Here is a 27,975-nt window from a genome sequence, read left to right on the forward strand (position 1 = left end):
CTTTGATTATCCGATCTTCATTTCGAATTGGCACCGGAATAAGCCTGAACAATTTGGATGGATGCCTGCTAAACAGAGGCACTTTTGCACTAATGATCAATTTATCGTCGATGAATAAACCCCTGGCTGTTAACAGTGTATACACCTCCTTAAGTTCCGTACCTGACCGTTTTCCTGGAATTACTAGGTTCTCTGAAAGACTCTGCTGAATTTTGGCAATTTCTTTTTTAAGCTGATTTGGCCTGAGAATATTTGTATTTAGCCTACCGTGATTAATATCAATCAACAGGCTTATAATGCCTGCTTGAATTTTTTCGCCTTCTTCAATCAATGAGTGTAGCTGTTTCGTAATCATAAAGAATTTTATTGATTCCTTATAAACATAATAATTTTCTTTAAGAACTTCTGTCATGTTCTCAATTCTTATTTGCATACTTCTAAAATTGGAGTTAACATCTTCTGTTGTTCTCTTTAATAGATTAGAAGTTGAATCAACCACAGATGTTTGTTTTTGAATTAGTTTATCAAGGTTGTTCTGGTTATCTAACAAATTCTTCATATTTTCTTCTAATTGCTCTCTATCATCTTCATCCATTATACCAAATAAAATATGATACAAGGAACCCATAAATTCGAAAGGAGCACGCTTGCTTCTAGATCTAGACTGCATCATAAACAATTTATTGTTTTCTTCAAGTTCCGATAACTGACTTTGCATATTATCTAAGACTAGACTACATTGCTCTTCAAAGCTATGAAGTCTTTCGCAAACTTTCCTCATACTTTGTATAAGCGCATTACCCTTTGTTAACATTTTAAAATATGGATCCATTTTATAATAGATAACCAAATTCCAAGAAGTACTCACAATCTCAACATCTCCTAGCGGGTCTAGATATATTGCTGAGGTTTTATTTATTTTGTCTATAGAATATCTTGGTGCTATATCTTTAGGTAATGCGCTAGAAACTTGACAACTTAACACAAACAACAACATTGCCATAATGATTCCGATCTTGGACATTCCCGATGTCGCTCTAGTTCGTCTTTTTGGCTCTTGGTCAGCCTCATTTTTGTCAACAGACTTTATTCCTTCCAAGGGACAAATTTTAGTAATGGGTCTAGTGATATATCCTTCCTGCATCTTTACTTTAGCCACTCGGACCTTATCATCATTCCCCTTATGCACCTTTTCCACCTTTCCTAAAGGCCATCTTGCAGGATGACAATTCTCATCCTTTAATAAAACTATTTGCCCTTCTTCTATATTAGGAATTTCCTTTTTCCATTTATTCCTTTGCTGGAGCGTATGCAAATATTCACTTTTCCACTTAACCCAGAAATCTTTCTTCATTTTTTGGATAAGTCTCCACCTATCCAAATTTCCGATTTTTTCATCTTCCATTGGTTCGACTATTTCTAAAGGTGGTCTTCCAATTAAAAAATGACCTGGTGTTAAAACTTCTTGTTGGTCCTTCTCACTAACTATAGTGTATAATGGCCTTGAATTTAAGCATGCTTCTATTTGACATAAAAGAGTTGACATTTCTTCATAAGTCAAAATAGTGTCGCCGATTATACGCTTTAAATGGTATTTCATTGACTTAACTCCAGCTTCCCAAATACCTCCGAAGTGAGGTCCTGCCGGGGGAATAAAATGCCAATCAATCCTGTCCTTTTCAAGCTGCGCTGCAATCGTTATATTTTCTTGTATTGCATTAAATAACTCTTGATCTAATTTTCTTGCAGCTCCTACAAAATTTGTTCCGTTGTCTGAATAGATATTGGAACATTTTCCCCGTCTAGCAATAAATCTTCTGAGTGCTGCTAAAAATGCGTCTGAAGTTAGATCGCTTACCATTTCTAAGTGTATGGCTTTGGTGGCCATGCAAACGAATACAGCAACGTATCCTTTAAATGTTTTTTGGCCACGATTTTTTGAACATTTAACATAATAAGGACCTGCGTAATCTATTCCAGTATTAAGAAACGGGAATGTCATCGTCACTCTATATTTTGGCAAGTTACCCATTATTTGCTGAGCTGTATTTTGTTTATACCTTGCACACGTTACACATTCTCTTAAATACTTTTTCAACGAATTTTTCAACCCGAAAATCCAATACTTTCTTTGGATATAGTTTCGCATTAGGTTTATCCCTCCATGCAATGTTTCCTTATGAGCATTTTTTATTAATAAGCTTGTTAGGTGGCATTTTTCTAAAATGATTGGATGTTTAACATTAAATTCTGCATTGGAATTTTGCAATCTTCCTCCAACTCTTAGAACCCCATCCTTGTCCAAAAATGGATTCAATGACAATATTTTATTATTTGTCTTGATTTCCTTTTTGATTTTAAGGCACTTTATCTCTTGCCTAAACTGGTATTCTTGTTGTTTCTTAATAACAACTGTTTCCGCTATTCTTATCTCCTTTACTGAAATAATTGATGAATAGGCTTTATTTCTTGTTTTCATCTGCACGAATCTATTTATGTATGCTATTATACGTATAAGTTTTTCTATACTGGAATACCTTTCTATTAATTCGTAAATAGGATCATCTATTTTGTCATTTAATACCGTATTTATTAAGACAGGTTCTTCTACAGACTGCTGCCGAGGCCAAAGTTCTTTTGGGTCTGCTAGCCATTTCGGACCTTTCCACCAAAAATCACAGTTGATCAACTGGTTAGAATCCACTCCCCTGGATGCTAAATCTGCTGGATTATCCTCTGACTTAACATGATTCCATTCAGTATTTTTTAATTTCCGAATGTCATCCGTTCTTCTTTTTATAAATTTGATCTTACTTTGACCACTGTTAATCCATGCTAAGGTAATCGTGGAATCACTCCAAGCATAGATCTCCATTATATTGTCAATTGATCCTTTTAGTCTTTGGATTAATTCACTAAGCAGGTGAGCTGCACACAGCTCGAGTTTGGGAATTGTCTTCCTATTTTTTATAGGGTTGACTCTACTTTTGCTAGCTATTATATTAACATGAGGTCCTACTTTAGCATAGACTACTGCAGCATATGCTTTTTCGGAGGCGTCCGCAAATCCGTGAATCTGAATGACTGAAGAACTGTTTGAATTAATCCACCTTGGGATTCGAATATTCTCTAACAATAATAAATTTTCTTTATATTTTTCCCAATAATTTTTATCTTCTATGGATAATTCCTGATCCCATTCACTTTTATTTATCCAAAGTTTTTGAATAAAAAGTTTTCCTGAAACCGTGACTGGTGCCAACCATCCTAACGGATCAAATATTTTTGCTAGCGTTGATAACACAACGCGCTTATTTATATTTTTTGATTCATCATTACAATTTACGCTGAACTTAAATAAATCCTTTTGAGGTTCCCATTTTAGTCCTAAAGTTTTAACACATTCATTTTCGATAATATTGAGAACCTTATTGTCCCCTGTGTCCTCCACAGTGGTTAATATTTTGGAATTGTTGGAAATCCATTTCCTTAAGTTGAATCCAACTTTCTGCAATTCATGGGGAATTAATGTTATTAATTTATTAGCTTCTTCTACCGAATCAGCTCCAGTCATTAGGTCATCCATATAGAAATCATTCCTAATTATTGCACTAATAACTTGGTTTTTACATTTATCTGCAATATCTACCAGAACCCTGGTAGCCAAATATGGTGCAGATGCAGTTCCGTAAGTGACTGTGGTTAATTTATATGTTTTAATTTTTTCTTTTGGAGAATTTCTCCATAAAATATATTGATATTTTTGATCATTATTATCTATTTTAATTTGTCGGTACATCTTTTCAATGTCTGCCGAAACAACAAATTCCCATTTTCTCCATTTAATAATAATGTCAAAAATATCTTTTTGAACTCGTGGCCCAACCCACATTATGTCGTTCAAACTTTTGTTATTCGTAGTTTTTGCTGAAGCATCAAAAACTACTCTCAATTTGGTCGTAAGGCTTGAATCTCTAATCACTGCCTGGTGCGGTAAAAAATATTTGCCTTCATCACTCACTTCAATCATGTGTCCTAAATCCATGTATTCATTCATGAATTTAGTGTAGTCAACCTTAAGTTTTTCATTTCTTTTTAGTTTTTTCTCCAGATTCATGTAACGAGCTATCGCTTGTTTCTTTGAATCTCCTAAGGTGACATCCTCCTTGAATGGAATTGACACAATGTATCGCCCATCTGAATCTTTTTTTGTCGTTTTGATAAATTTATTTTCACAGATTTCAGACTCGATATCATCTTTTTCTTCTTCTTCCACTTCCCAGTAGCGATCTAACTCTTTTATTTCTATTGTTGTGGCTACAATGGTTTCTTTTCCTTTGGATTTTTTACATCCAGAAACTATCCACCCGAAATCAGTTTTTTGCCCAAGGAGACCGTCTATTTTTATAACTCCATTTTGCAGAATGTGAGTATATACGTCTGCTCCAATGATTAAATCAATGCGACCCGGTTTATTAAAATCGGGGTCGGCTAATTTAAAGTTCTTCCATTTTTTCTGATCAACATTAATCGTGTTGACTGGAAGTGCCTTCATAAGTTTTGGGAGAATAATTGCTTCAATTTCTAAATTTTTCGGAGAATTTCTTATCGAAATAACCGCTTTGTGCTTGGAGATGCACGTTCCTGTGGAAGATACTCCACTTATTTCAGTATGAGACCGAAATTTTTTCAATTTTAGAATCTGTGCAGACTCTTCTGAAATAATTGTGCTTTGAGAGCCACTATCAATCAATGCTCTTAATTGTTCAAAGCCTCCATACCTCGACTTTACTTGAATCAAGGCCGTGGCCAACAAGGCTTGACCTGTTGTTCTACACGTATTCACTTTTTCTGGATTATGACCTGCAAAGTGAAGTAACGTGTGGTGAGGTTTACGACAAGTCGAACAAAGCTGCTCGCTTATACATTTTTTACCAAACGGATGCCTCAGACATCTTAGGCAAATCCCATTTTTTCTTACCCAGTCAGACCGTTCTGCTGGATTCATTATTTTAAATTTATGGCATTGAATTAAATAATGCCCTGGTAGTTTGCAATATGCACAATTGTCACTATAATTTTTATTCTTGTTATTATTAATCATTTTCTTTACAGGTTTTACTTCCTGTGAGAATGATGATATAGAATTGAGCCTTTGCTCTAAAAAGTCCATGACATCAGAAAGTGCCTGTATTTCTTTTGTCTTTTTAACATGGCTTTCATATAAATTGAGTGATTCTTTATTGAATTTCCGAAGAATTATGTGAGCGAAAATTGCATCCACATCTTCTGGTAATTGTGCCTTTAATTTTATAATATAAATTGACTCGTTAATCGTGTCAATAAATGTCTTTATTTGCTTATTGGATTCTAAATTTAAATTTGGCATATCCATAAGCCTATTCATATGATCTGAGAATATGTTTCTTTTATTTTCATATCGCTTGGTCAAAAACTCCCAAGTGGCTTCATAATTTTCTCCAGAGCCGAGCAGTAAATGAGTAACCACATTTCTGGCTTCTCCTTTTAATGCTGACTTTAGATAATTAAATTTGAGAGAAGGACTGAGATCCTCTCTCACATGTATGAGCTCTGTAAAGAGTTCATTAAAAAGATCCCATTCTTTGGAATCACCAAAGAAAGTGGGAATCTGTATTTTAGGCAGGGTTGGTAACTCCTCCGCCTTAACAACCGTCGACATTTCAGCTTTATTTATTGTGCCACTGAGTCGACTATTAATGGCTGTAAGAATATTTTGTTTGTCAAATTCAAGTTCGCTAATTTCTTCTTCGAATAGCGAACTCTCAAAATGACTATTCACCTGTTCAATCAGGTTATCTATTTTATGCCATAAAAATTCAATTTTATTTTTCCTTATTTTAAGGAAATCTGGACTACTGTCTATTAGTTTAGACGTATCTTCTAGATATACTCGAAATTGGCCAACATTATTACGAAATGCCTGCTCTACTTTTAAAGCGTTGTTTTGTGCTATACCCTCTTTTTCAGGGTGACCACGCATTTCAAGGTTTAATGTAGGGGGAGGGTTTGATTTAGGGACAGTGTTTGATTTAGGGAAAGTGTTTTCTACCGACTCGCCCTTAATTTTTTCATTTTTATTTTTAATTTTTTCTAACACCATCATTATTAAATCATACTGCTTCGCGTTAAAATATTCATGATCGACAACGCCGATCTTTAACAAATTGCTATGATTAGCAATGAAACATTTTTGAAGCTCATTTAATTTTAGAATTTCTACATCTGTTAATGTTGGTTTTACTTCCAACTTTCTAATTTCCAAAATAATTTCGGACTGCTTCTTAAGGAATTGAATAGTCTTTTCTGACATCATTTTGAAAATTTTTTGTAATTTCTTAATATATATAGTACGTGTATATGTATTTTATATGTATTTATATATATATGTGTGTTTGGATAAACAGAAAATTCTTGTTTTGACTTAGCTGATGTCGTTGTTGTTGCTGCTGCTGTTGCTGCTGTTGTTGCTGCTGTTGCTACTGCTGTTGCTGCTTCTGCTGCTGGTAGAGGCTCCTTTGAATTTGACTTCCTTCTCTTCTTTAAGGCTCCGTCGATGTTTAAAGATGATTTTTTTTTTTTTTTTGGCACGTTTTATTATTTTTGTAGTCCAGTCAGATTTTTTGTTTTTTAGCCATTTATTTCGGCATTTATGCTCTTTTGGCATATACACTGCACTCTATTTATGAGCTGATTTAATGCTATTAGAGCATTTATAAGGCACTGTTTTCAGGCACTTTTTATTTAATTTATGCTCTTATGGCATATACACTGCACTCTATTTATGAGCTGATTTAATGCTATTAGAGCATTTATAAGGCACTTTTGTTATGCACTTTTTAATTTCACAATTGCTGATGTATGGCCTCAAGCACGCCTTACCACAATTTATAATGGTACACAAAGCAACCTTTAGCTATAGACTATAAGGTGCTTGTTTTAAAACATAAAAGATTCTTTTGTATCTTTTGCTTTTTATATTTATACTCTGTTCCTTACCTTTGGTAGGGGGAAACAAGAGTTACTTATTTTTGCTACCTTTAGCTGTAAGATGCTTAAAGGAGCTGGCCTTTCTCTGAGTTCCTTACCTTTGGTAGGGGGAAACTGCAGAGTCGATTAAAGGCTCGATTGACCAAATGTAAAATCCCAAATAAGAAGACTTTACTCGTTGAGTTTTTGTAAGAAACTGATTTTATTTGGAAATATCTTCGGTTTAAATAGGTGACATGAGAATCGCATCTTAAAGTAAATGGCCTACGCAGAGGCCTACGTAAATAGTCCCCGCCTTATCGAGGTCCCACGCTCGGGCACATCTGCCTATCTTGAGCGGCGAGGACCTTATCTGTGGTCTCCCACTAAGGGACTATTTTAGGAGGCGGGGAACGATCTCAAGTGACTGACTCATGTAGTGTGCACTTAAATTACATGTTTTTGAGCAATGCACCCATGTCGCCTTAGATAACAAAATCCTAAATATAATTTATCGCTCTCGATTCATTTACATAAGATATGAACGGAGCCCAAAATTGTAAGTCTTTAAATATATTCGTGTTCATGTGTGAACAGTACCTGTTTAAAAGTGGCGGAATCCAGTCAAGTCCTGTATTTTATTGCAATTACGTAGGTTCAGACGAGTGCTTGTTCAAATTTAAAGTACGTTGTTAAGCAAACTTAAGCGTTGTTTTTCTAAATTTAATCATTTCTTGCACAAATTCAGGAGGTTTTCTCAAAGAAATTGGATATTTTGGGGAGTGGGCACTCACTTTGATTTGAAATGTGGCCTCAAAAGGTCATGATTGTCATTTTAACCTTTTACGCAATCTCATTGCTAAGATTCATAATCGATGCGCAATAAGAATGCATTAAAGTTCTGAATAAATATTTATTTTTATAACCGATAGTCATGTCAACTTAAGAACGTATTTACATATGTTTTTTAGCTATTTGCATGGGGAAATTTTAATTTTTTTGTTGTCTAAACAATAACAAGCATACAATTGTTTCTTTAATGACGACTCACATATATATTTCAATTGCAATAGATGAGTAACGGGTATCCAATAGTCGAGGAACTCGAACACAGCTCATGTTTCGTGTATTATTTACACAACAATCATCGAGGAATTGGAGCCAGTTTACAGCCAGGGTCAAGTCGATCGGAGTGACCTTCGTGGTGGAAAGCAGAAAACAAGCATTTCGACGACACCTCGTACTGTGCCTGGACTTTCAACTTGGCCAGGAGACAACAGCCACGTCACTCGGCCCCAAATTGGTACCGACTGTGAAGGAAAACGTCACGCAATCCTGCGGCTTTCACAATGTAATTTGCGCAATGCATTCATTAAGCATTTGCTCCTTCTTGACGCTTGGCGCAATTTTAAACTCATTTGCATGGAAAGCTGACTCCTTGCCTGCTGCCAAGGATAATTAGGTTCCCAACTCCTAATGCTGCCAGTCGGTGGCGAATTTTGCTGTGTTCATATACAGCACCACACAAATTTATGCTAACGAACTGAAACAACAGCCAAGCGACTAAACCGCAATCTCGTTTGCTGAAAGGAAAAGCTAAACTTCGCCCCAAATACATGGCAGTTGCCACTATAAAAGGGTCAGGTTAGATCAGGACAAAAATGGGCATTACTTCCTGTTGCCACCAGCAAAAAAAAAGGAGGAGCATGCTAAGTAAGCTGGGCTATAAACCACAACAAACGTCAAAATAATTTCCGCCTTCACAACTTGACGACGTCGTGACTTAGTTGGTATAGTTTCAAAATGTTGGAAAATTCATACATACATACGTAGGTGAAACAGGAAAAGTGGTAGGGAAATTGTTGCCGACGAAAGTTGTCTATGGTTGCTTAAAAAGAGATTCAAAACTTCACCAGCGAATCTAAACTTTTGAAGCTATAAAGTCGCGATGATTAGCTTTTAAAAATGAGTGAGTCTGTGGCTTTTAGCCTTTTTGGTTAAGAGGAAATCTAAGAGGTTAAATTGAAGAAATAAACGAACAGTTTTGCATGATCCTCGAAATTTTTAACAATTATTTTACAATGTTACTGAAAACAGAAAAACCGATTGATTTGTTTCATCGCCTGTAGTTATGGAGCTAACGTTTTTATGTGGGATGTTGACCCAATGCAGATGCAATTGCAGTTTCAGGGCAATAAATCAATTAATACCACTCACAATGAATCGACTATTTCGCTCTTGTTTCATTTGCTTCTATTCTATTTCATTTGGCAATCCGACACAATAAATCCGTACTTACCCCGGAAAAACCTGAATGCCACAACTGACATCGCAGTCCGAAACGTAGGACAGTGAATCAAGTGATTTCGAATTGAACGAGGTCCAATGGCCATGCGAGTTTGTGGAAAACAAAACATATTTGGTCAAGAGAGCATTCTATGCTACACAATTGTTGGCAAGTGGGCGAAGAGGGCAAACAAAAATGGGTTAACCTGGACGATAGTTAAAATGTTTTGAATTTTCTGTCAAGGTGCAATTGTTTCGATTACAAAGCCAAAAACTTGTTTTATCCCATGCATTTCGTATGGAAATTGTCAGATTATCGAAGGGGCTTGGTGAAAATGGCTGGAATCCTGATGTATGTCCTTCACTTTTTATGTACTGTCCAAGAGCTTAAAATCTTATACTCCTCATCGCTTCTTTAATAAAAAGATACATTTAAGAGGACATGAATCTTAATGCGCTTTGTCTTTCTCCAATTTCTAAATGTGGCTAACGGCTGGCTATTAATTTCGATGCTCTTATGCCAGCTCATAAATTGCCGTCTTTAGGGGGAGCAGAGCGAACATAAAGTACTACAGCAACATGGACAACATAAACTCGGCGAGTAAATCACATTTTTCGTTTGTGTGTTTGCATTTCGATGGCATAAATTAAATTTAACGTGCGCCAGCAATGTCAGCTCCTAAGTGGGCGATGCTCAGACAAAATCAATTTTCACCATCCAGTTTTACCTGCACTTTCAGCGAAATGCCATGATGCTGGCGCCCAACTGACAAACTTACAAGCCATATTCCCAAGGGTTTTCACAGCCGGAAAGGACTGGGGGGGCTGGTTAAGGGATCTTTGCCGCAAGGACAAATGATTATGGGCGCCAGATAGCGCGTCGTACACAAAATGCCATTTGAAAAGACGCGCCGTCTTGGGGGCATATCTTTACCTCAGTCTGGGCTTAAATGCCAGATGGGGCTTACTTAAAGATTTTCGGCATGGGTATGATGGACTGTTTGATACGCTCTTCCAGCCCGAGAGCCCAGCCCCTTAATATTAAAGTCATTTATCAAAAAATTGGTGCAACTTGAAAGTATAAATCCAAATTAAAGGGACCATGTTTGGTGGTCTTGCTCCTTTAGCCCTCTGAAGTCATTCCTCTTCGGTGTTGCAAGTACCGCCCGGAAATTCTCGTAGGATTCGCATTTGCCCGACACTCGTGCACACTTTGTAATAAGGTTCTTGAATTTCAAATGAGTACGCCACAAGTTGCGCAATTTGCCGGAAAGTTTCGTGTTTCTGGTCGGGGTAATCCGCTATTAATTGAATCAAATGCCGAAACTTGGCTTATCACCTAACCCCGCCAGCCAGGAGTCGTGTGAAAAACTTGTCAAACGCCGCGAACGTGACGTTCTTCAGTGGCATTTGCCGCATTTACCAAAAGGAATATCGAAAGTTTGGCCAAATGTGAAAAGGTTGACTTAAAGTCATATATGAGACTGTGGCTGCCAAATGTCAATCACATACATGCATGTACCGTGCAGCCCCGAAGTTGGCCTTTCTCAGTTTATTACATTTCCCTGTTCCATCGAATTAAATTGATTGGCCTAATTGGCGCCCTGTTGCCAATGTGATCGGTGTAACTTGCAGGACTGGCAAATTTATTCCAAGCCATGTAGATGGCCTTCTTCTATTCTTGGCCATCGTGTCTTTATGACTTTCGGCGCGGCGAGCTTGGCACATGTTGCGTATTGTTTTTTCTTCGATAAGTGAGTGGGCCAGAATGCCAGACGGCATTCAAAATAATGAATGGCCCAGAGCAGTTTGAGTATTGGTCTTGTTCTTGTTCTTGTTATTCGCAAGTGCTTGATTAATTTTCCAGCGAAAAGTTTTTCCGCCCCACACTCATACCAGCTGTCTGGCCTTCATAATTATAATGTAATATTTATGGGGCTGCCGGCTACCGACCATCCTGACCGACACTTGAGTATGATGAATGTCCTCAACATATTTTCAAGGCTCGCCCCGTCCATTGTTTCAATTCCTATCTTTAGTTGTGGTCTTGCCTAATTAATGAGCTCTAGGCCTCCCCGTGCACTCACTTTCCACGTACAGGACCTTCTTGGCAACATCACAATAGACTTGAGCCTTGAGCCACGAGCCTGTATATATCCTGCTCCTTCGAAATGGCAGCTCACAAGTGTCGTTGCCTCTGGGAATTCGCCTGCTGTCTCCCCTTTTATGTTGCCTGTCACATTAGGACTCGTTTAAAAGCGAGTCAGGCGGAGTTGTGGGAATGTTTGGCCATAAATGGAAAGTGCCTATTATTTTTCAATTCTACGAAATGAAATTGCATTCAACATTATTTTCGGGTATTCGTTACTGGAGCTTAAATAACCGAGAATGGCATTGTAGCTGTTATGTTCCGAATTTTTATGTGGTGAATGGAATCAAATCTACTACGAGATCTACAGTGATTTTGACTTAGTTTTTAGATTTATAAAATAAGGTTTCCAGAAAATTTCGTTACTCGACGAAGTTACTCTTTCAAAATCAACCTTCACATCTGTTTTCAGCGTTATGCTTTGAAGCATCTTAAAGGATAAAATACCTAATAGAATAACTGCAACCGATTGTAAACTCAGTCAATAGAGCAACATTGCACAGGTTTGGTTTTAGGCCAAGCTGCAAGCATGGAGCCATCATTTGAGCCATCTACGTAATCGGATCGCATGTTGGCTCCCTTTTGATTGCGTATTAAATTGGCAATAGCTGTTTTCAGACCAGTTTCGGTTTTGCGGTTTTTGAATGTTACCATTTGTATTTCAACCCAAATGAAACTGAATCCAGAAGGGTTTGCTGGGCCCGCAGACGCATGGAATTGATTTGTGTCGGAGATTGGAGCTAGGGTGGCTCGTTGTAAAAGCTTATCCGGGTCCCAAATGGCAACCAGCCAGTTTTTTGGTTGGCCAGCGAAAACTTGAAATTTTTTAATAAATTTTAAAGGCCCTTCGATGTGGTGTTCACTTTCCCGCTGCGAAATCCCAGGGCTTAGTCCTTCGCGCATATCGCTGTCATTTCCGGCCTTCGCCCTCCAATTTTCTCACGCTTGTCTCGCGCCCACAAGCACGTCATATATGTAAGCCCCGAAATTCCCCAAAGCCAAAAGTTGCTCCATTCTGAATCGAATTTTCCAGTGGGCACTTTTCGGTTGGAAAAGTTGCTGCTCCAACTGCCGCGAGCAGGCGCCGAACACTTTGCATAATCTTCGACCACTCCGGCCGAAAACTCCACCCCATATCCGCAATACTTGGCAGCGACTGTCATAAATTATTCGGTGTCGATGGAAAGAGTTCTGGTGGCCAGGATGGTAGAATGAAAGGATGGCACGATTTCAGTCTTGAGTTCAATGCAAATTTAAAGAAAATTGTCGCAAGAAGACGATGCCAATTGCCAATTGCCGTTTAAGCCGTATTTCATTTCGCAATCCGAGCCACATTAATTTCCCATGCCCCATAAATATGCAACTCGAGCATCTCGTGCAGCACTGTTATTGCACCAATTGGCCACCCGTCGCGATGCCGCCATTTGAGCCAATGTTGTCTGCTAAATTGGCTTCCAATAACGTGGACCAAGCCAAAAGTGCCGTTTCCTCCGCCCGCCAGAACCCAATTCTATGCCACCCGCTAGACAAACAATAGTCCCAGTTCCCATTGCATATTTTTGGCAAACAATGCCTCGGCGAGTCAAAGGACAAAAGGTGACCAAGGTTGCGGTGCGAACATTCACGGCCATCAGAGCAACCAGAGCGTGCCACCAAATCGTGAAAACGCATTTCTCCTGCACCACCTTGCAGCAGGTGTCGCCTTGCAAAGTGTTGGCCCCGGAAACTGCGGCTCTCGTTGCCCCAGACCCTGAAAATAGGAATGTATATATGAGATTTCATGTTGGTTTTGCTTTAAAAGTGCGTCGATTAATCTGAGAGGGGAATAAATTAAAATGCTACAAAATATGGGTACTAGTGTTATGGAAATAAGCAAATAATTACAAATGAAAGTATTATTTAAGCATTAATAAAGCGAAATACTGAGCATAAGAAATTGTATACCCATATACTTATTTAGTTAAAGGGAGCACTAAGTAACTTACTTTTATTCGTGATCTGTTCGTCTTTCCGTTCAGATGTCCGTTCGACTGTCCTTATGTCTTTCCGTCCATCTCTCTGTCCGTATAACCAGCTAGGCTTTTGGAGGTACATACGAGTTTAAAAGAATCTGCCAACAAAATTTTCTTTGCGTGACTCGGCTTATAAGAATTTGGCTCCCAGAAAATAACAAATAATCATCGTGGTGCAATGCAGTTGGTTTTTTGTTCAAACCAAAAACAAATTGATAATAAACAAATTAAACTATGCCTATGCAAGTGGTGAGACAGAACTGGAGAGAGATTTTCAATGGGTCATGATAACAAGCTAATGAAGGTGCAAAATAATTTTTTTTTAAATTTCTCAGCTTGCCAAAAATGTAATATTTTTTAGGAGCAAAATTCATTGTAGTCCTAAGAGCCTCTTCCATTTTCCCAACTAACGAGTGCTGGGAAAGTGCCGTCGCTGTGGGAAGGCATTTTTCACTTGGTTCTTGTCGGCACACTCAATTACCACCTAATGTCCTGACTTGAGCGCAATTTACGCAAACATTCGGATGCGGATTGGGTGGCAAAGTGGCTGGCAGATAGGAAAATGGGGACCGAATTCCAATTGCAACAGCCTCACACACAACTGAATGCAACATGAATTCACATTCTGCAATTTCGGCTGCCGTTGCTCTGCCCACAAGAAGAGAAAATATTATTTTTCCGCAATTTGTTCGCTATGTGAGCAAGTTGTAATGACTTTTCTTTTTTCCGATTTGTTTTCTGTCTGCAGAAAGCAAAATACGACAGTTCTTTGGTGTTCTAAGTTCTGTTTATGCTTTCCATTTGCAGTGCAGTCATTGATTTTTAAGAAAAGCTTCGTAAGTGTAAGACTTTAAATCTCTAATTATGGCTTATCTCAAAGCTTTTCAATATTCTAGCCAATTACTCAAGTTTTTTTTAGAGGACTACTTGTTAAAAATCAAATGCTTAAGAAATCAAAAACTAGCATTGTTATTTGCCAAAGTATTGCAGCGTTAAAATCCCCTGTGGAAATTGAATAATGACGAAAAGGAAGCACCCATTGGATTAACTGCTGGTTTTTTAATTAAATCAGTATCGAGCAAATCAATTTAGAAACAGAAGAAGCCACGGCAAACGTCGCTTTTCATTTGTCTCGGGCTTAGGGCTCCTTAGCGGCTGCAAGTTACCAAGTCGAACTCAAAGCCACTTGCCTCATTAGAGCACCAAACAATTTCCGTATTTCCGTTCCGGAAGTCGTCGGCAGCGCGACAAGCCCTTCTCACTTTCTTACTTAACCAACTATTTGCTACTATGTTCTTAAAAGGCGTTTAAAATGCAGTCGGCGAGGAGTCAATCGTAAATTCCACCAAGTAAAGTAAGGAATTTAGAGTGCAATTCCAGCTTAATGTCTTTAGCGCTGAGACTTCGATGTGTTTGTTTATACTAAGTTGGAATTCGACGAGGGTGTGTTTTTCTTATTCATTTGAAATGACAGTAAACAGTATCTCTAGCGTAATAGAATGTTAAGTTCTAGTGAAATCACTTAATTGATAAAAAAAGATATGAAAAAGGGGCGTTATTGAGAAGAATTTTCATTACACATTTCAAGCCAATTAGTGATTTATGCTGAAACTTGTTTCTTCCACGCAGCAGAGTATATTTAATGGCATTAAACATTACTTTAAAGTACCCTTTTAAGCTCCACATAATGGACCCATGTTCGTTATATAACATTTTAACTTTATAGCCATTTTCTGCGCATATAGTCTTTGTTAAATGAAAATGAAAACTTATAAAGTTTAAGTGCAGATTCCCTAGACCCTGATTCCGTGGATTATCCCAAAAGATTTTCATGGATTTCTTTAAAATTATGCATGCATGATACCCTCTAAAGCGCCTATAAATATGGGTGCATAAGAATCGAGGGTGTTAATTACTTGACAGTCTTTATGTTTGCACATGTTTGATGTAGTGAGTTTGCATACGAGTGTCTATTAATTAGAGCACGTACACGAGCATAGAGAGCAATAATCAAAGATGGAAACGTAGGAGAAGGGGGCATGGTTGTGGGAGGGGGGGTATGTTATGATATTGCCAACTGCACTCGCGTAATTAGCAACAAAGCGTTGTGCATATTAAAAATAGCAAAGTGGCAGCCAGCAGATATACACAAATATTGGATGGAATGAGCAGTGATTGCGTGCGTGGCAAATGGAAATTCATAATTTTCTTCTTATTTTTTTTTTGACTAGTGCCTGTGTCGTGGCATTGGCAGACAAATGTTTTAATTATGTTCGTTATTAAAGGCGGCTTAATTAAAATGTCCACTCAAACAGCTATAGCAATAAGTATCCGACGACTTGTGTAGGCGGCTGCGAGATTTTCAGAAGGGGCCACGTTTAATTGCCGTAGGACATAAGAGACGTGACTTCGCCGTTAATGAACTAAACCTGTCCTTTGGAGTCCTTCGACTACATCAAAAATTAAACGTGTGCATTGGCTTTAAAAATGGCTTACGAACCATTAATGCGGACTAAAACAACTAAGATTACGGCTATGTTTTGCCATTGAAAGAATAGTTGGTAAAAACCAATGTAAGAATTATCATAAATGCTCCTCCTTTAGGGATTACCCTAATAGAAAAGATTTCGAAAACAACATAAGTGTATTAAAAACTTTTAAGCAACTTGTGAATGCTTTAAGGAACCACAGACAAGAACTAACTAAATTCCATCGCACTCTTTTGTCTTTTGTCCTTGCAGCGACGTCCTTTATTGGCGGCCCAAGGAGTCGTCGCCACACGCACGAAATGATTATGACGATGATGCAGACGGTAAGGGCATGGCAACAGGAATCGGATGTGGAGCACCGAAAACAACATAAGCAGCGATGGCGACCTGATGGGGCACACATATCAGCGGCTTACGACCTCAACAGTGATAATGACGACGGCCACCACAGGGTGGTGCATAATCAAAACAACGGCAGCCCAAACAGCTCTCCGAATCAGAGCACTTCCGCCTTCCGACAGCGGCAACCGCACCACCCACCCACCGGACAACAACCGCCCCGGCTGCCCTGCACCGTAACCCACTTCTCCGCACACTGGAAAACGCTGCTCATCCTGCTCACCCTGCTCTCCGCTTCCACGCTGACAGCCTCCGCCAATGTCACCAGCACCATCAGTCCGCCCATCAACGGCAGCAGCACCGATTACATCCTGCTCTATGGCGAATCCACCACATCCCTTGTGCCCGCCCTGACCACCGGACTCTCGGGGGACGGAAGTGGTGCGGTTATCGAGGACGAGGAGGATGCCGAGAAGGCCAGCGAGTACATCTTTGATCGCACCGATGTGCGCATAATATTCATCACACTCTACACACTGGTGTTTTGCTGCTGTTTCTTTGGTGAGTAGTAGACTTGGATTTATCTCATCCTAATAGCACAAATGATTTAATTACGAAATTATTGATTTAGAAACATTAGCCCGCCAGCTATGGCCTTTGGTCATAATTTTAGTCTAATTAAGAGATAATAATATTGTAGTTAATGTTTTCAGACAACATTTTCTCTGTGTGCAGGACTTGCCGTACACTTACAACGTTTTTCCTGTGTATATAGTGCTATGCTATATACACAAGATTTATAGTTCTCATACGCATTTATCAGAGCAGAGCTCGATGTTATGTTCGATTGTGCAGCATGTAGCATGATGGGGCACAAAGGCCTGCCGAAACATACATGAAAGTAAAGAAAAGACGGCCTGCCGGCCGTTTGCGGTGCCCCAGGGACATCTTTCTGGGTCGACCAGGATGTGCAAACTTACTGCTGACTTGCCAATTACTCAATGCCCTGCTGTTCGGTTTATGCTGTGTTTTTGTCCAGTCTGCCTAGTATTTAAGTACTCTCAGGGCTTTTCCACTCTGCTCTTGGCGCAGCAGGAAAATAGGCAAAGTACTAATAGTTATATTGCGAGCATAATACTTAACTTGCTAGCAATTTTAATGTGTTATTTCAGTGTTGCTGTTTCTAACTTTTAAGCGGATTGAAGAATCTAAAATACTAGAAGAGTTTGTTACAACACACTCACTATCAAAATATCGATCTATTTACGAACCCATTTTCCATTTCATGCGGAATAAATTAGGCAGTCTTCCTTCTCAACAACAGACTTTTTTTCATATACATTCGCACAACACTCATACGCCCCATGTGGCGCATTATAATGAAAACATTTTATTGATAGCGCCCATTAGGCCATTTGCTATTTGTTTCTGCAATGCTTAATTGCAGACACACACACACACACACACGAATACGGAATGTCCTTTAACTTTGCGTCTTATCTGGGTGCGCGTGCGAGTACGGATGGTTAGAATCAATTACGTTAGTCGTTCGATTGGGCTCTTTGCGGGTGTTGGCCAATCTCAGCCATCGTCTGTTGTAGGCTTTATTACCCGCAGTGACACCAGCATGCACAATAAAGCAATGGAACATGTGTAGTCGCCATTCCGAATGGCATCTAAACGCCGCCCCCTCCGCACAGACATGGGCGTGGCCGTTCATTGTGCGGACAATTGCAAAGTGTAAGCAATTTGGTTGGTTTCACTGGCGCCCGGAATGTGGGCGTAAACGATGGGGTGGTGGGCGCAAGGACGACCAGCGACACACTCGCCCACTAAATTTACATCGGGCGGACACGTTTAAAGCTTTCGTTTGGTTACTTCTTTGTTGCCGTCACTTGAACAAGATACCTTATTGTCATATTCAAATGGGAATGCTTGGGTGACGGTAACCTTGGCGATAGAACAATATCATAACAGTTGAGTGGGGCGAACGCAACCTATAAATATAATCGAAATTTGAGGTGTACTTCAAGAAGGAGCAATCAATAGTTTAGCTGTTCTAAGAATGATAACTAATTCAATAAAACTACAGATTTCAATAACTAAAGCATACATGTATATGTATCTATGTATCTATGACTATGTATCTCGAATCCTCCGCTGAAACTCTAAACTATTCCCATGCAGTTTCTTTTCCTTCGTATCGAGTTTCAGAGCACGGCTTGTAGTGTTGCACGTTTTTCGTATTTTTTGGCAGCTCTGGCTGGTTTTTTTCATTTTCCTTTTTTTTTTGTACTCCCATTTCCTGTCACCCTGCCCGGTGTAATTAAAAAAGTTTTTCTCGACATTTGCTTGCCATGTGAGGCTCCAGGAACAAATGCGTTACATTGTGGACCATCCGATTGTAAAATAAATTTTAAGTGCAATACGAAGTGCAAACTCAGCCGTAACAATAAGATTTTTGCAATAATATTTAACTTTTAATTGTAACTTTGGTAAAGTCAATGTTTTCTTTTTCCAAGTTGGCCAATAAAAAGAGCATAAAGCAAAGCGAAAACTTTAGTGCGTACTTTTATTACAACATTAACTTCATGCTATATATTTTATTTAAATATTTTGGCTTTTCTATCCATTGTTTTTCAGTTAATATCTTAAACAAACAATTTTTGATGCACTACAAATGCTGTTGATTTTAATAAACGATTTATAGCTTACATGGATTATTAGCTATGTACATATAATTACGAATATTTTTAATAAAGGGCATACTTAATAAATTGAAATTCTGGAAAACACTCATTTATTTAACACTAGCAAATTAGCGCACAAATAATGTGCAAAGTTCGTTAATCTTTAAAGTGTATTTGTGACCACAGCACAATTAAACGGTGGTCCGAAATTCTATATCTTCTAATTCCGCATTGTTTTTTTTTTTTTGTGAATTTTTCAGGTAACCTCCTTGTTATTTTGGTGGTCACATTATCACGACGACTGCGCTCAATAACCAACTTTTTCCTCGCCAACTTGGCGTTTGCCGACTTCTGTGTTGGACTCTTTTGTGTGATGCAGAATCTGTCCATCTATCTGATAGAAAGGTGAGTGACAATTGGCAAAAACAACATTATTTCAGTATTAAATTAACGTTTCATCATGCACGAGCGGAGCTGCAAAATTCTCGGAAAGCATATACGAAGAATACGTGAACTAACTTCACTGTAAAGTTGCCAATAGTTTTTAATGTCCGTTTTCATACGCAAAAAATTTAAGTGAAGCATTTAAGTGAAGCATTTATAGAAAAGTTTTTAGTTATAGTAGGTTAAAAATTAACACAAAAGTTAAAGTAGCGTTTCAGCTAGTACAGATAGTAGAATGTTATGTGGTCGATTAAATTTATTTATTTATCAGCTGCAGAATGTGGCTGAAACGGTATCTGAGTGCATACGTATGTATGCATGTGCCTCGAAAACAAAGCCCCAAAAAAAAGTTTCAACTTTCAACCGTGAAACATTTACGCCGGCTGTCACATAAAGGAAACTAAAACTCCGCAGGCGTCACTTTCACTTCAGGCTTTTCAGGCTTTTATCCCCACGCTCCGCTTTCACTCCAATCATGTTTATTTGCATTGTGTTTCCTTAACTTTCCCAAAAACACGTCGCAGTGACGTGTTCACTTAAAATAAAGCGTGGAGTGCTGCTTGAAAATTCAAACAAAAAGAAGCCTTTTTCAGATTTGCAGGGCAAATTAAAAAAGTATTTTGACAAATGAGTTTGGCTTACAGTTTCTATAAGTTATTTAATTTAAAATTTTAGTCGCAGTGTCAGAAATAAATAATGCTTCATTAATTTAAATTTGTGAAATGCATGTGTTTAATATGTGTTTAATTAAAAGCTATGTTCTATACATTTAGAAAAAAAAGTAATTACCTATCTCATTAGAATTCTTGAAATGACCATTTATTTATGCACTTAATAATAAACAGACATAATGATTTATTTGCATTCCCGATGTTAAATCCTGAAATTGGTTTGCATATTTTCCATTTCATTTTCTAATATGCTTTTTGTGGCCAAAGAACTAAATTATTGAGATGACCCATCTGTGTTTGGCATAATTTTAGCTAAATTATGCGCACAACTTGACGCCCACCAGAAATCATATGCAAAATGAGATGAGATTACGAAAAATCATAATTTATGCATTTATAATTTATATGTGCGGCATACGGCTGCCAGTGACAATTTAATTTAATGATTATAAACATCAAGTCGTTTTAAGAAAGTTTTTAGTTCATTATGTTAAGGAATGATTTGTCCCTTTTAAAGAGAGAAATTGAATCACCAGGCAAATGGGGAATCTTTTTAAGAAACGCATTATCCAAAATCTTGGCGACAACCTTCAGGATTATTATGTTTATTATAGTATTATTGGGCACATTTAAACGCATGAGTGCGAAATTACGTGGCATTGCTAATAACGAGGCACAAATGCGGTTTTCGAATGTAATTTCAGCCGAAATAGTAATAAAAAGGAAAAAGCTTTGCGCCTCATAAAATACTAAAGACACCTTAATGTCGCATTAGTTTTGGCGGGCGTGTCATAACATTTTATGTGGCTTGTGCTAAATTTGGCTCTGCCACCAATATTGCCAAGTATATGCTCTTTAAAGAGCGAAACTTTTGCCCATAAATAATTATTTATGTCCTTTCAGCTGGGTCTTTGGCGAGTTCCTCTGCCGCATGTACCAGTTTGTCCACTCCCTGAGCTACACGGCCTCCATTTTCATCCTGGTTGTCATCTGTATGGAGCGCTACTTTGCCATCGTACACCCCATTACCTGCAAACAGATCCTAACTGCGGCTCGTCTGAGGGTAAGTTCTAACCATAAACCTCATATTCACGGCCAGTAATAGGCAAGTATGCATTTTAAATGAGGTCTATGTGTATGTGCCCTGCTTTTTTCAATTCCCATTTTGATGGGTCAAAAGCGGAGGAAATCTGTTTATGTATTGTATTTTGAGACATTCTCGCAACTTTAATAACTTCATTTGAATACAATTTGCAAGCTAATGAAACTTATTAGACCAAGCCCGGAGACTCATGCAAATTAACCGGCAGAACAGAACCGACTCGAAAGGCTTAATAAGCCGTGGGCATAACTTTGTGGCCGGGAAAACTTTTCCGCACTCGAAGGGTGAAGTGGAGGGAGCGCAGCCAAAGGGTTGAACCACATAGCCCGGTTGTTTCATCACAGCCAGACAAAAAATACGTTTCGGTAATGACGATTGCACTAATTAAACTACAAGAGACATAAAGACAACGAAATGGGCTATCCATTAACATGCAAATTCAGTGTGTTCATTCGCAATTTAACAAATTGTTTGCGTGTTTGGCAGCCGAGCAGACAAAACAAAACGTCAATGCGTGTTTTTTTTTTTGCAGATGGTCATTGTCACAGTTTGGATTACATCGGCAGTTTACTCCACGCCCAAGTTTGTTTTCAGCAAGACCATTAAGAACATCCACACGCAGGACGGGCAGGAGGAGGAGATATGTGTCCTGGACCGTGAGATGTTCAACTCCAAGTTGCTGGACATGATTAACTTTGTGCTTCTCTACGTTATGCCGCTCTTGGTGATGACGGTAAGTGTAACAAATGATACGTAGCTTGAAGTTAATAATTATGTTTAACCAATCCTTGGATAGGATGTTCATAAATTCATTTTCAATCCAAAAGTGTTTCCTAGTCACGTTACCTAGCATTGAGCAGACTATAATTAATAATTAAATGTATTTTTTTGAATTGCTTATTAAAGTGATTAATTATATCAATAACAACTATCTCTCTAATGAGATAGAATATAAATAATTTTGGGTACATAATAAATAATCTATGAAATGATTTTTCTTCGTCTGTTAAAAAAGTGATTAATGGAAGTGTAGATTTCCCTTTATTTTTTTAACGACTCCATTTTTCAATTTCTTCTGAGAAATTTGATAAGAATTGAGAAGCTTTTTGCATAAAATCGCCCCTTGTTCCGCAATGAAATTTGAATAATGAATTTAACGAACCCATTTGCATTGCAGGTGCTGTACAGCAAAATCGCCATCGCCTTGTGGCGCAGTTCGCGCGGCCTCACGCCGCATGTGGTGCAGCATCAGCATCAGCAGCCGCAGCAGCCATCCTGCCAGGACATTGGCATGGGTATGCACAACAGCATGTACCATCACCATCCGCATCATCATCACCACCACCACCAGCATCACCAGCTGCAATCGGCGGCTTCGTCGGCAGGAGTGGTGGGAGTGGGTTTGGGTGGTGGTGGTGGGGGCGGTCCTGGTCCGTCACTCGCTTCCGGCGGCAGCAGCACCACGTCCTTGTCCCGCAAACAGAGCAGTAAATATGAGAAGCGCGGCGTCAGCATCACGGAGAGCCAGGTGAGCTGCCAGGAGAACACTGCATCAGAAAAATCGCCGGTTGAGCACGGAGGAGTAGCCTTAAAAGCCTAACAATAGCAATAAACCGAAAGTGGAGTCGAACCTTTGTTCCCTAATTGGCCAGAACGGCTTTAACTTCGATTGAGTCCGCACGTGCTGTGTGGTAAATAATGTTTTTTGAAAATCACATCGCTATCGGAGCACTAATTTATTAGATACACCATTTGTCGGCCTGGCCAAGTTGGCAGTCGTAAAAACTTTACCCGTAGCTGTTACTCCCGCACTTTCGCCGGGCCAAGTGGCACGGTGCTCGGAGCAGGTGTCAATTCACATTAAGGCCATCGCAGGACCATGCCACAAGCTCGGCCACCGATGTGACACCTGGAGTGTGGAGTGGTGGAGCGAAGTGACCACCGGCACAGGGCGAAACTGCAAGTGCGAGGCCAAAGTTATGGCAAAAGTGTTTTTTTTTTTCCATTATCGGTGGCCGGACAGCAGGTTCAATTGGTCGGGTGCACCATGGCGTATTTCTTATTTCTTATTTCGAGCTCGACAGCAGCTTTGCCACACAAACTGGCACACACATCATTGTTCTTGATCAGCATCAGCAGCTCACTTTGTCAATAAAAGCCGGCGGATAAAAATCGAGAATTTGTGACACGATGACATTCGGAAAAGTTGTGCAACTGCCGCAGATTGAAAATTGGTAAACACCAAAGGCAAGGCCCTTGAATTTTTTAATATTCCTCGAAGTATCAAATGTCAGGGGAGCACTGGTTCGATTTCGGTATGTTTTCCGTTTTAAAAGTCACAAAAATGGAAGTTTGGTAGGAAAAACAATGGCGGGAACACCTTTATAAAACTTTTACATAACTTTAGTTTACGCTGTTCCTTAACTTATGACCCCGATATACACAGATAACAACCTAACTATCTTTCTGTTGAACTCTTTTCTCTCTCTCTACCTTTCGTTTGATCAATAAAACTCTGTGCTCTCCCCCTCTACTAACTCCCCAATTATAACAACAACCACACACAATCCCACACCACAAATTAGCTCGATAATTGCAAGGTAGGTTGTAATCGAATATCAAAATCGATATGATAATGTTCAACAACTGTTGCGGCCAGCGACCTAATGCCATTACACCTGTTAATCCGCACAGGTGTCCCTGGAGGCCGATCGTCCCATTGTCAGTGCCTGCCGCAAGACGAGCTTCTACCACCACGGCCACGCCCATCACCAGCGGGCGGGCAACGCCTCAGTGGGCGGTGGCAGCGGCGGAGCCGGGGCCGGAGCCACCCACATGTCCCACTCGTCCAGCAACGTCCTACGCGCCCGGCGCGGCGTTGTCCGCATGCTGATAATATTCGTGCTGACATTCGCCCTCTGCAATCTGCCGTATCATGCCCGCAAAATGTGGCAGTACTGGTGAGTAGTCCCTTCGTCCACCCACCACCCATAATCACAATCCAATGCGAATCGGAATCCCAATCCCTATCCCTATCCCTTACCGCAGGCCATTCATCAGCCCACACGGACTGAGTGTAAACAATATTTTATGGTATATTGCACCGGCAATCGGCGGGAATTTGCATAGTCCTCCGTTGGACGGGAAATTAACATCTGCGAGTGGGCAGATAAGCTCTAGATGGCTTCCTGCTGGAATCGAGGCTAGTAAACAATTAAGTCATCAATGGACAGAGCTGGAGCTGCAGCCAGCTTTGCCGCTGGCCTAAATGATTTGAAAGCGGTCTTCCGTTTTCCAATCCCACTCCCTTCCCAAAGACGCCAGTTTCGCTTTCTTCTCGCCTTTCAAAAGCGGTCGCCAAGAAAAGTCCGTTTTAGCCAGCCCTTTGGCTATCAGTTCCGCTTCCGGTGGAGCACTTTCGAATAGGTGGACGGACCGCTTAGTTTGCTTTGAATTCGGGCAATTTGGTTTTTCCGGCTGGCGGGTGTGGTGGGCGTATAACTTGATAAGTGAGTGGGCGGTGGAAGTGTTTTTGTTTGCTAAATCGAGGAGGAGTTAATTGCTCCCTGGGTAGAATTAAAAACGTGCACTTAAGCTGCTGACTGCTGTAAATTGGAAATAAAATAAAAGTCACAGAAATGTCCTTTAAGCGAAAGTCGAAAGACAAACGATTGATTGAAGATGGGAAAAGTCATCAAGTGTGAAAATCTGGAGACATTGGCAATTTTGGCACGTAAGAGAAACGTTTTTATTTTGAACTTTTCATACAGATTCTACTAAACCAAACGTTTTTGAGTCAATTGTAAATTGTAAAGCATTTTACATGCCGATGTGCAATAAATCCAATTTAATGTTCATAAGTTCATGTTTTTGGTGAATAACTACTGAAATAAATATCGATCTCTAGTTCTCATTAGTGCAAATATTCAGTGTAATTTTGTAAGAAAATACTTCGCTGCAGATTTGCAACGTTGCACTTTTGGCAAACGCAACGAAAACGAAAATGTTTTTGAATTTTTGTTCGAGCACTCAATTTGCACAATTGTAAAACGAATGGCGGACAAATAAATATAAATAATATCTGGCCAAATACAAGAGAAATGGATTTCCACATCGCCACTTTTCCCGCAGTGCCATAATTGAGATTTATGTCTAGCCCGGAATGGGCAGCGAGACTTGTTTACTTGTTTGAACTTTCAGCTTTTATTTATTTGAAGAATTGGTTGCCCCCAGGGATATTGGTATTGTTAGGTGGAATTGAAAGTGTTTCCACACCTAGTATTATGGCGTCATTTCAAGAGCACTCAAAAACAGTCAATTTTTTCTAAAGAAATGAAAACATTTTTCGTGTCACGAGGACAGCACAAATCAGATGCGAAATCTAGCTGATTCAATGGCCACATTATCATACAGCTGTTATTGCCGCACAAAGCGGGCACGTCCGGGTAATTGCCACGCGCTTACATTTGCCGGCAACTGCAATGCGTTGGGTCAACAAGATTGGGTGAGCCGGGAGTCATGGGGTGCCACGTTTTCATTATTAGCTCGAAAACCCCTTTGTGCCGCCATTCCGCTGATAAGGATAACGATGTCAACTGCCAGCAGCTGGCAACTGCGACTCATTAGACGGGATATGCAGAACATTGCGTCTACAAATGGCAGAGCCCAGAGTTGGGCTCTTCATTTCGTGGCTCCCGCCCCTTTTTGGAGTGACATTTACATTCGGCTCGAAGCTGGGTCTTTGCCAACCGGTTGCTAAGAGCCACTTTAGTTCTCAAGCAGCGGCCAAAGCAAAGCGAAGGCCATTCAAGTGGCCCAATCAGTTGGCCAACTCTTTCCGTGAACTGAGACACTCGCAAGTGCAGGGCGAGTTTTTAGCGACCAGCAACTACAGGACAATTTGACAGTTGCTCCAAAGTTCGCCTTGTCCAAGCGAAAAAAAGATGAAGATGGAGGTGGTGGGAATACCTGTCTTCTTGAAATATTGTTCTGCATGGAAAGTTTGGGGCAAAGTTTATGTTGCATACTTGCAGGCGGCGAGAAACTTTGCTCTTGCCCGAATTCCCCAATCCATTAGACAAGTTTTCGAGACCTCTTTTGCTCCCAGACGGCCAAAAACAATACTGCCAGCAGCAGCTTAATCACCTGGACACTTTCAAGTGGACAAAAGTCAGCACCTTTCTAGGCCACTCGTCGGATATTTAGAGTGTTGCACAGGGAAAAATTATGAGTCCCTCTCAAATTACTAGTAAATCAAAACTACACAATAGCGCATATTTTAGTGCACAAATTGGTTAAAATCATTTCAATAAATAGCAAATTTTATATATAATTTTTTCTTAAGTAAAATGACTTTTTCAGTGTATCCATCAAATGATAACTTCTAAATTAAAGTAGCTGCACTTCTTGCGCATATTTGAATTAAGTGTCTTTCTAATTAAATAGATAGTCCACAGTGTGTCACTTTATTTCTTGCATAATTAATGGCTTCACTAGCGTAGTTTGGCTTATAAATTTATTAGGGGGAAACACAAACTTGTCGTATGGAAAAGCGTTTGAGGCAGGAGAGAATAAATTCGAATTGCGCAAACTTTTCACCGGCCAAGTTTAGCGTTGGATGGCTCTAAAATTGTAATCTACTGTGGGGACAGCCCCCCAGAAGTCTGTTCAATGGGGAATGTTTATCCAACAGATGCTGATTTGCATACACGCAGAGCACACATTGTGCCGAACATAATATATATAATATATATATATAGCTATAGAGCAGATAGTTATTTCCATGTATATGCATTTGCAGGTCACGTTCGTATCGCGGTGATTCCAATTTTAATGCGCTGCTAACACCGCTCACCTTTCTGGTCACGTACTTCAATTCGGGCGTAAATCCCCTACTCTACGCCTTCCTCAGTCGCAATTTTCGGAAGGGCATGAAGGAGCTGCTCCTCTGCTCCTGGAAGAAGGGCAAGGGCAAGTCCTCCTCGAACTCCTCGATGCACCACAAGCGCAAGGCGCTGCAGGTGAGTACAATTGCCGACTTCCCGGCAACCGGCATTTGGCACCTGATATTAGACGCGTAAACAGTCCGCCTTCTTCACCCCGTAGACCCACTCGCTGCCCACGGACACCACCCACATTGGGAACGAGCAGCTATGATGGCCACGCGGCTGGAGGAGGCCCCTCAAGCTCTTCGGGCGCCGCTCCTAGGACGCAGCCCATCGAAGGATGGACCCACTTCCTGTCCGTTAGCTAGTACTTCATTGTGATCTTGGTAGCCAGCCCTATCGCTCGGATCGAGTCGGCGGCCAAAGCGGAACTGGTGTCAAGTTGTATTGATAGAGTAAGCGAATTCTTAAGGGAAAACCAATTAACTTACATGCAGCTCCTGGAGCATTGCTCTCAAGTTCTTAGTCTAAGGATATGATTTAGTGCGAGTCGGCATAAATAAATAAATGAAGCAACTGCTTGCAAATATATATTGTTTCTTCATGGCCAAAATCAATTGCATTTCAAGTACGAGTATGAGTATGGCTTGCACCCATTTCGAAATAACGTCATGCTGTTTGGGTGCCACCGAGTGCGTCCGCAATTTATATACCATATCTATATAGACCTGACTTGCGATATCTGATGACAGGGGTTTTATGGTCAGCCGGAGAACACGCTCCGTTGCGGCTGCCAAAAAAGGGAAAAATATGACACCCAGAGGAGGAGGAATTTTTTGCTTAGCACAGCAATTTGTATCCCCACTTTGGGCGTGGAGGTTGTCAGACGACTCGTAAGTC

General features: G+C 39.8%; 1 protein-coding gene across 4 annotated transcripts in view, besides 2 other annotated features; it reads left to right on the forward strand.

Moving 5' to 3' along the window:
* Positions 1-7,604: part of a mobile genetic element that runs on past the window's edge.
* The window catches only part of TrissinR (Trissin receptor), a 32,764-nt gene extending 5,105 nt beyond the window's left edge, over positions 1-27,659 (forward strand). For 2 of the 4 annotated variants that reach the window (NM_001298712.1, NM_135118.3), the window contains exons 2-9: positions 16,197-16,844; positions 19,234-19,378; positions 20,992-21,151; positions 21,723-21,923; positions 22,368-22,718; positions 23,885-24,150; positions 26,991-27,210; positions 27,296-27,659. In NM_001298712.1, coding sequence (NP_001285641.1) covers positions 16,244-16,844; positions 19,234-19,378; positions 20,992-21,151; positions 21,723-21,923; positions 22,368-22,718; positions 23,885-24,150; positions 26,991-27,210; positions 27,296-27,346 — 1,995 coding nt within the window. In that variant the 5' untranslated portion in view covers positions 16,197-16,243 and the 3' untranslated portion in view covers positions 27,347-27,659. Of the gene's footprint in view, positions 1-16,196; positions 16,845-19,233; positions 19,379-20,991; positions 21,152-21,722; positions 21,924-22,367; positions 22,719-23,775; positions 23,791-23,884; positions 24,151-26,990; positions 27,211-27,274 lie in introns of all 4 variants that reach the window. The other 2 variants (NM_001273179.2, NM_001103622.2) reach the window with 2 other exon arrangements.
* Positions 8,076-8,116: a mobile genetic element.
* Positions 27,660-27,975: the final 316 nt, after the last annotated feature.

Source organism: Drosophila melanogaster, chromosome 2L (assembly GCF_000001215.4).
Source record: "Drosophila melanogaster chromosome 2L".
NCBI lineage: Eukaryota > Metazoa > Arthropoda > Insecta > Diptera > Drosophilidae > Drosophila > Drosophila melanogaster.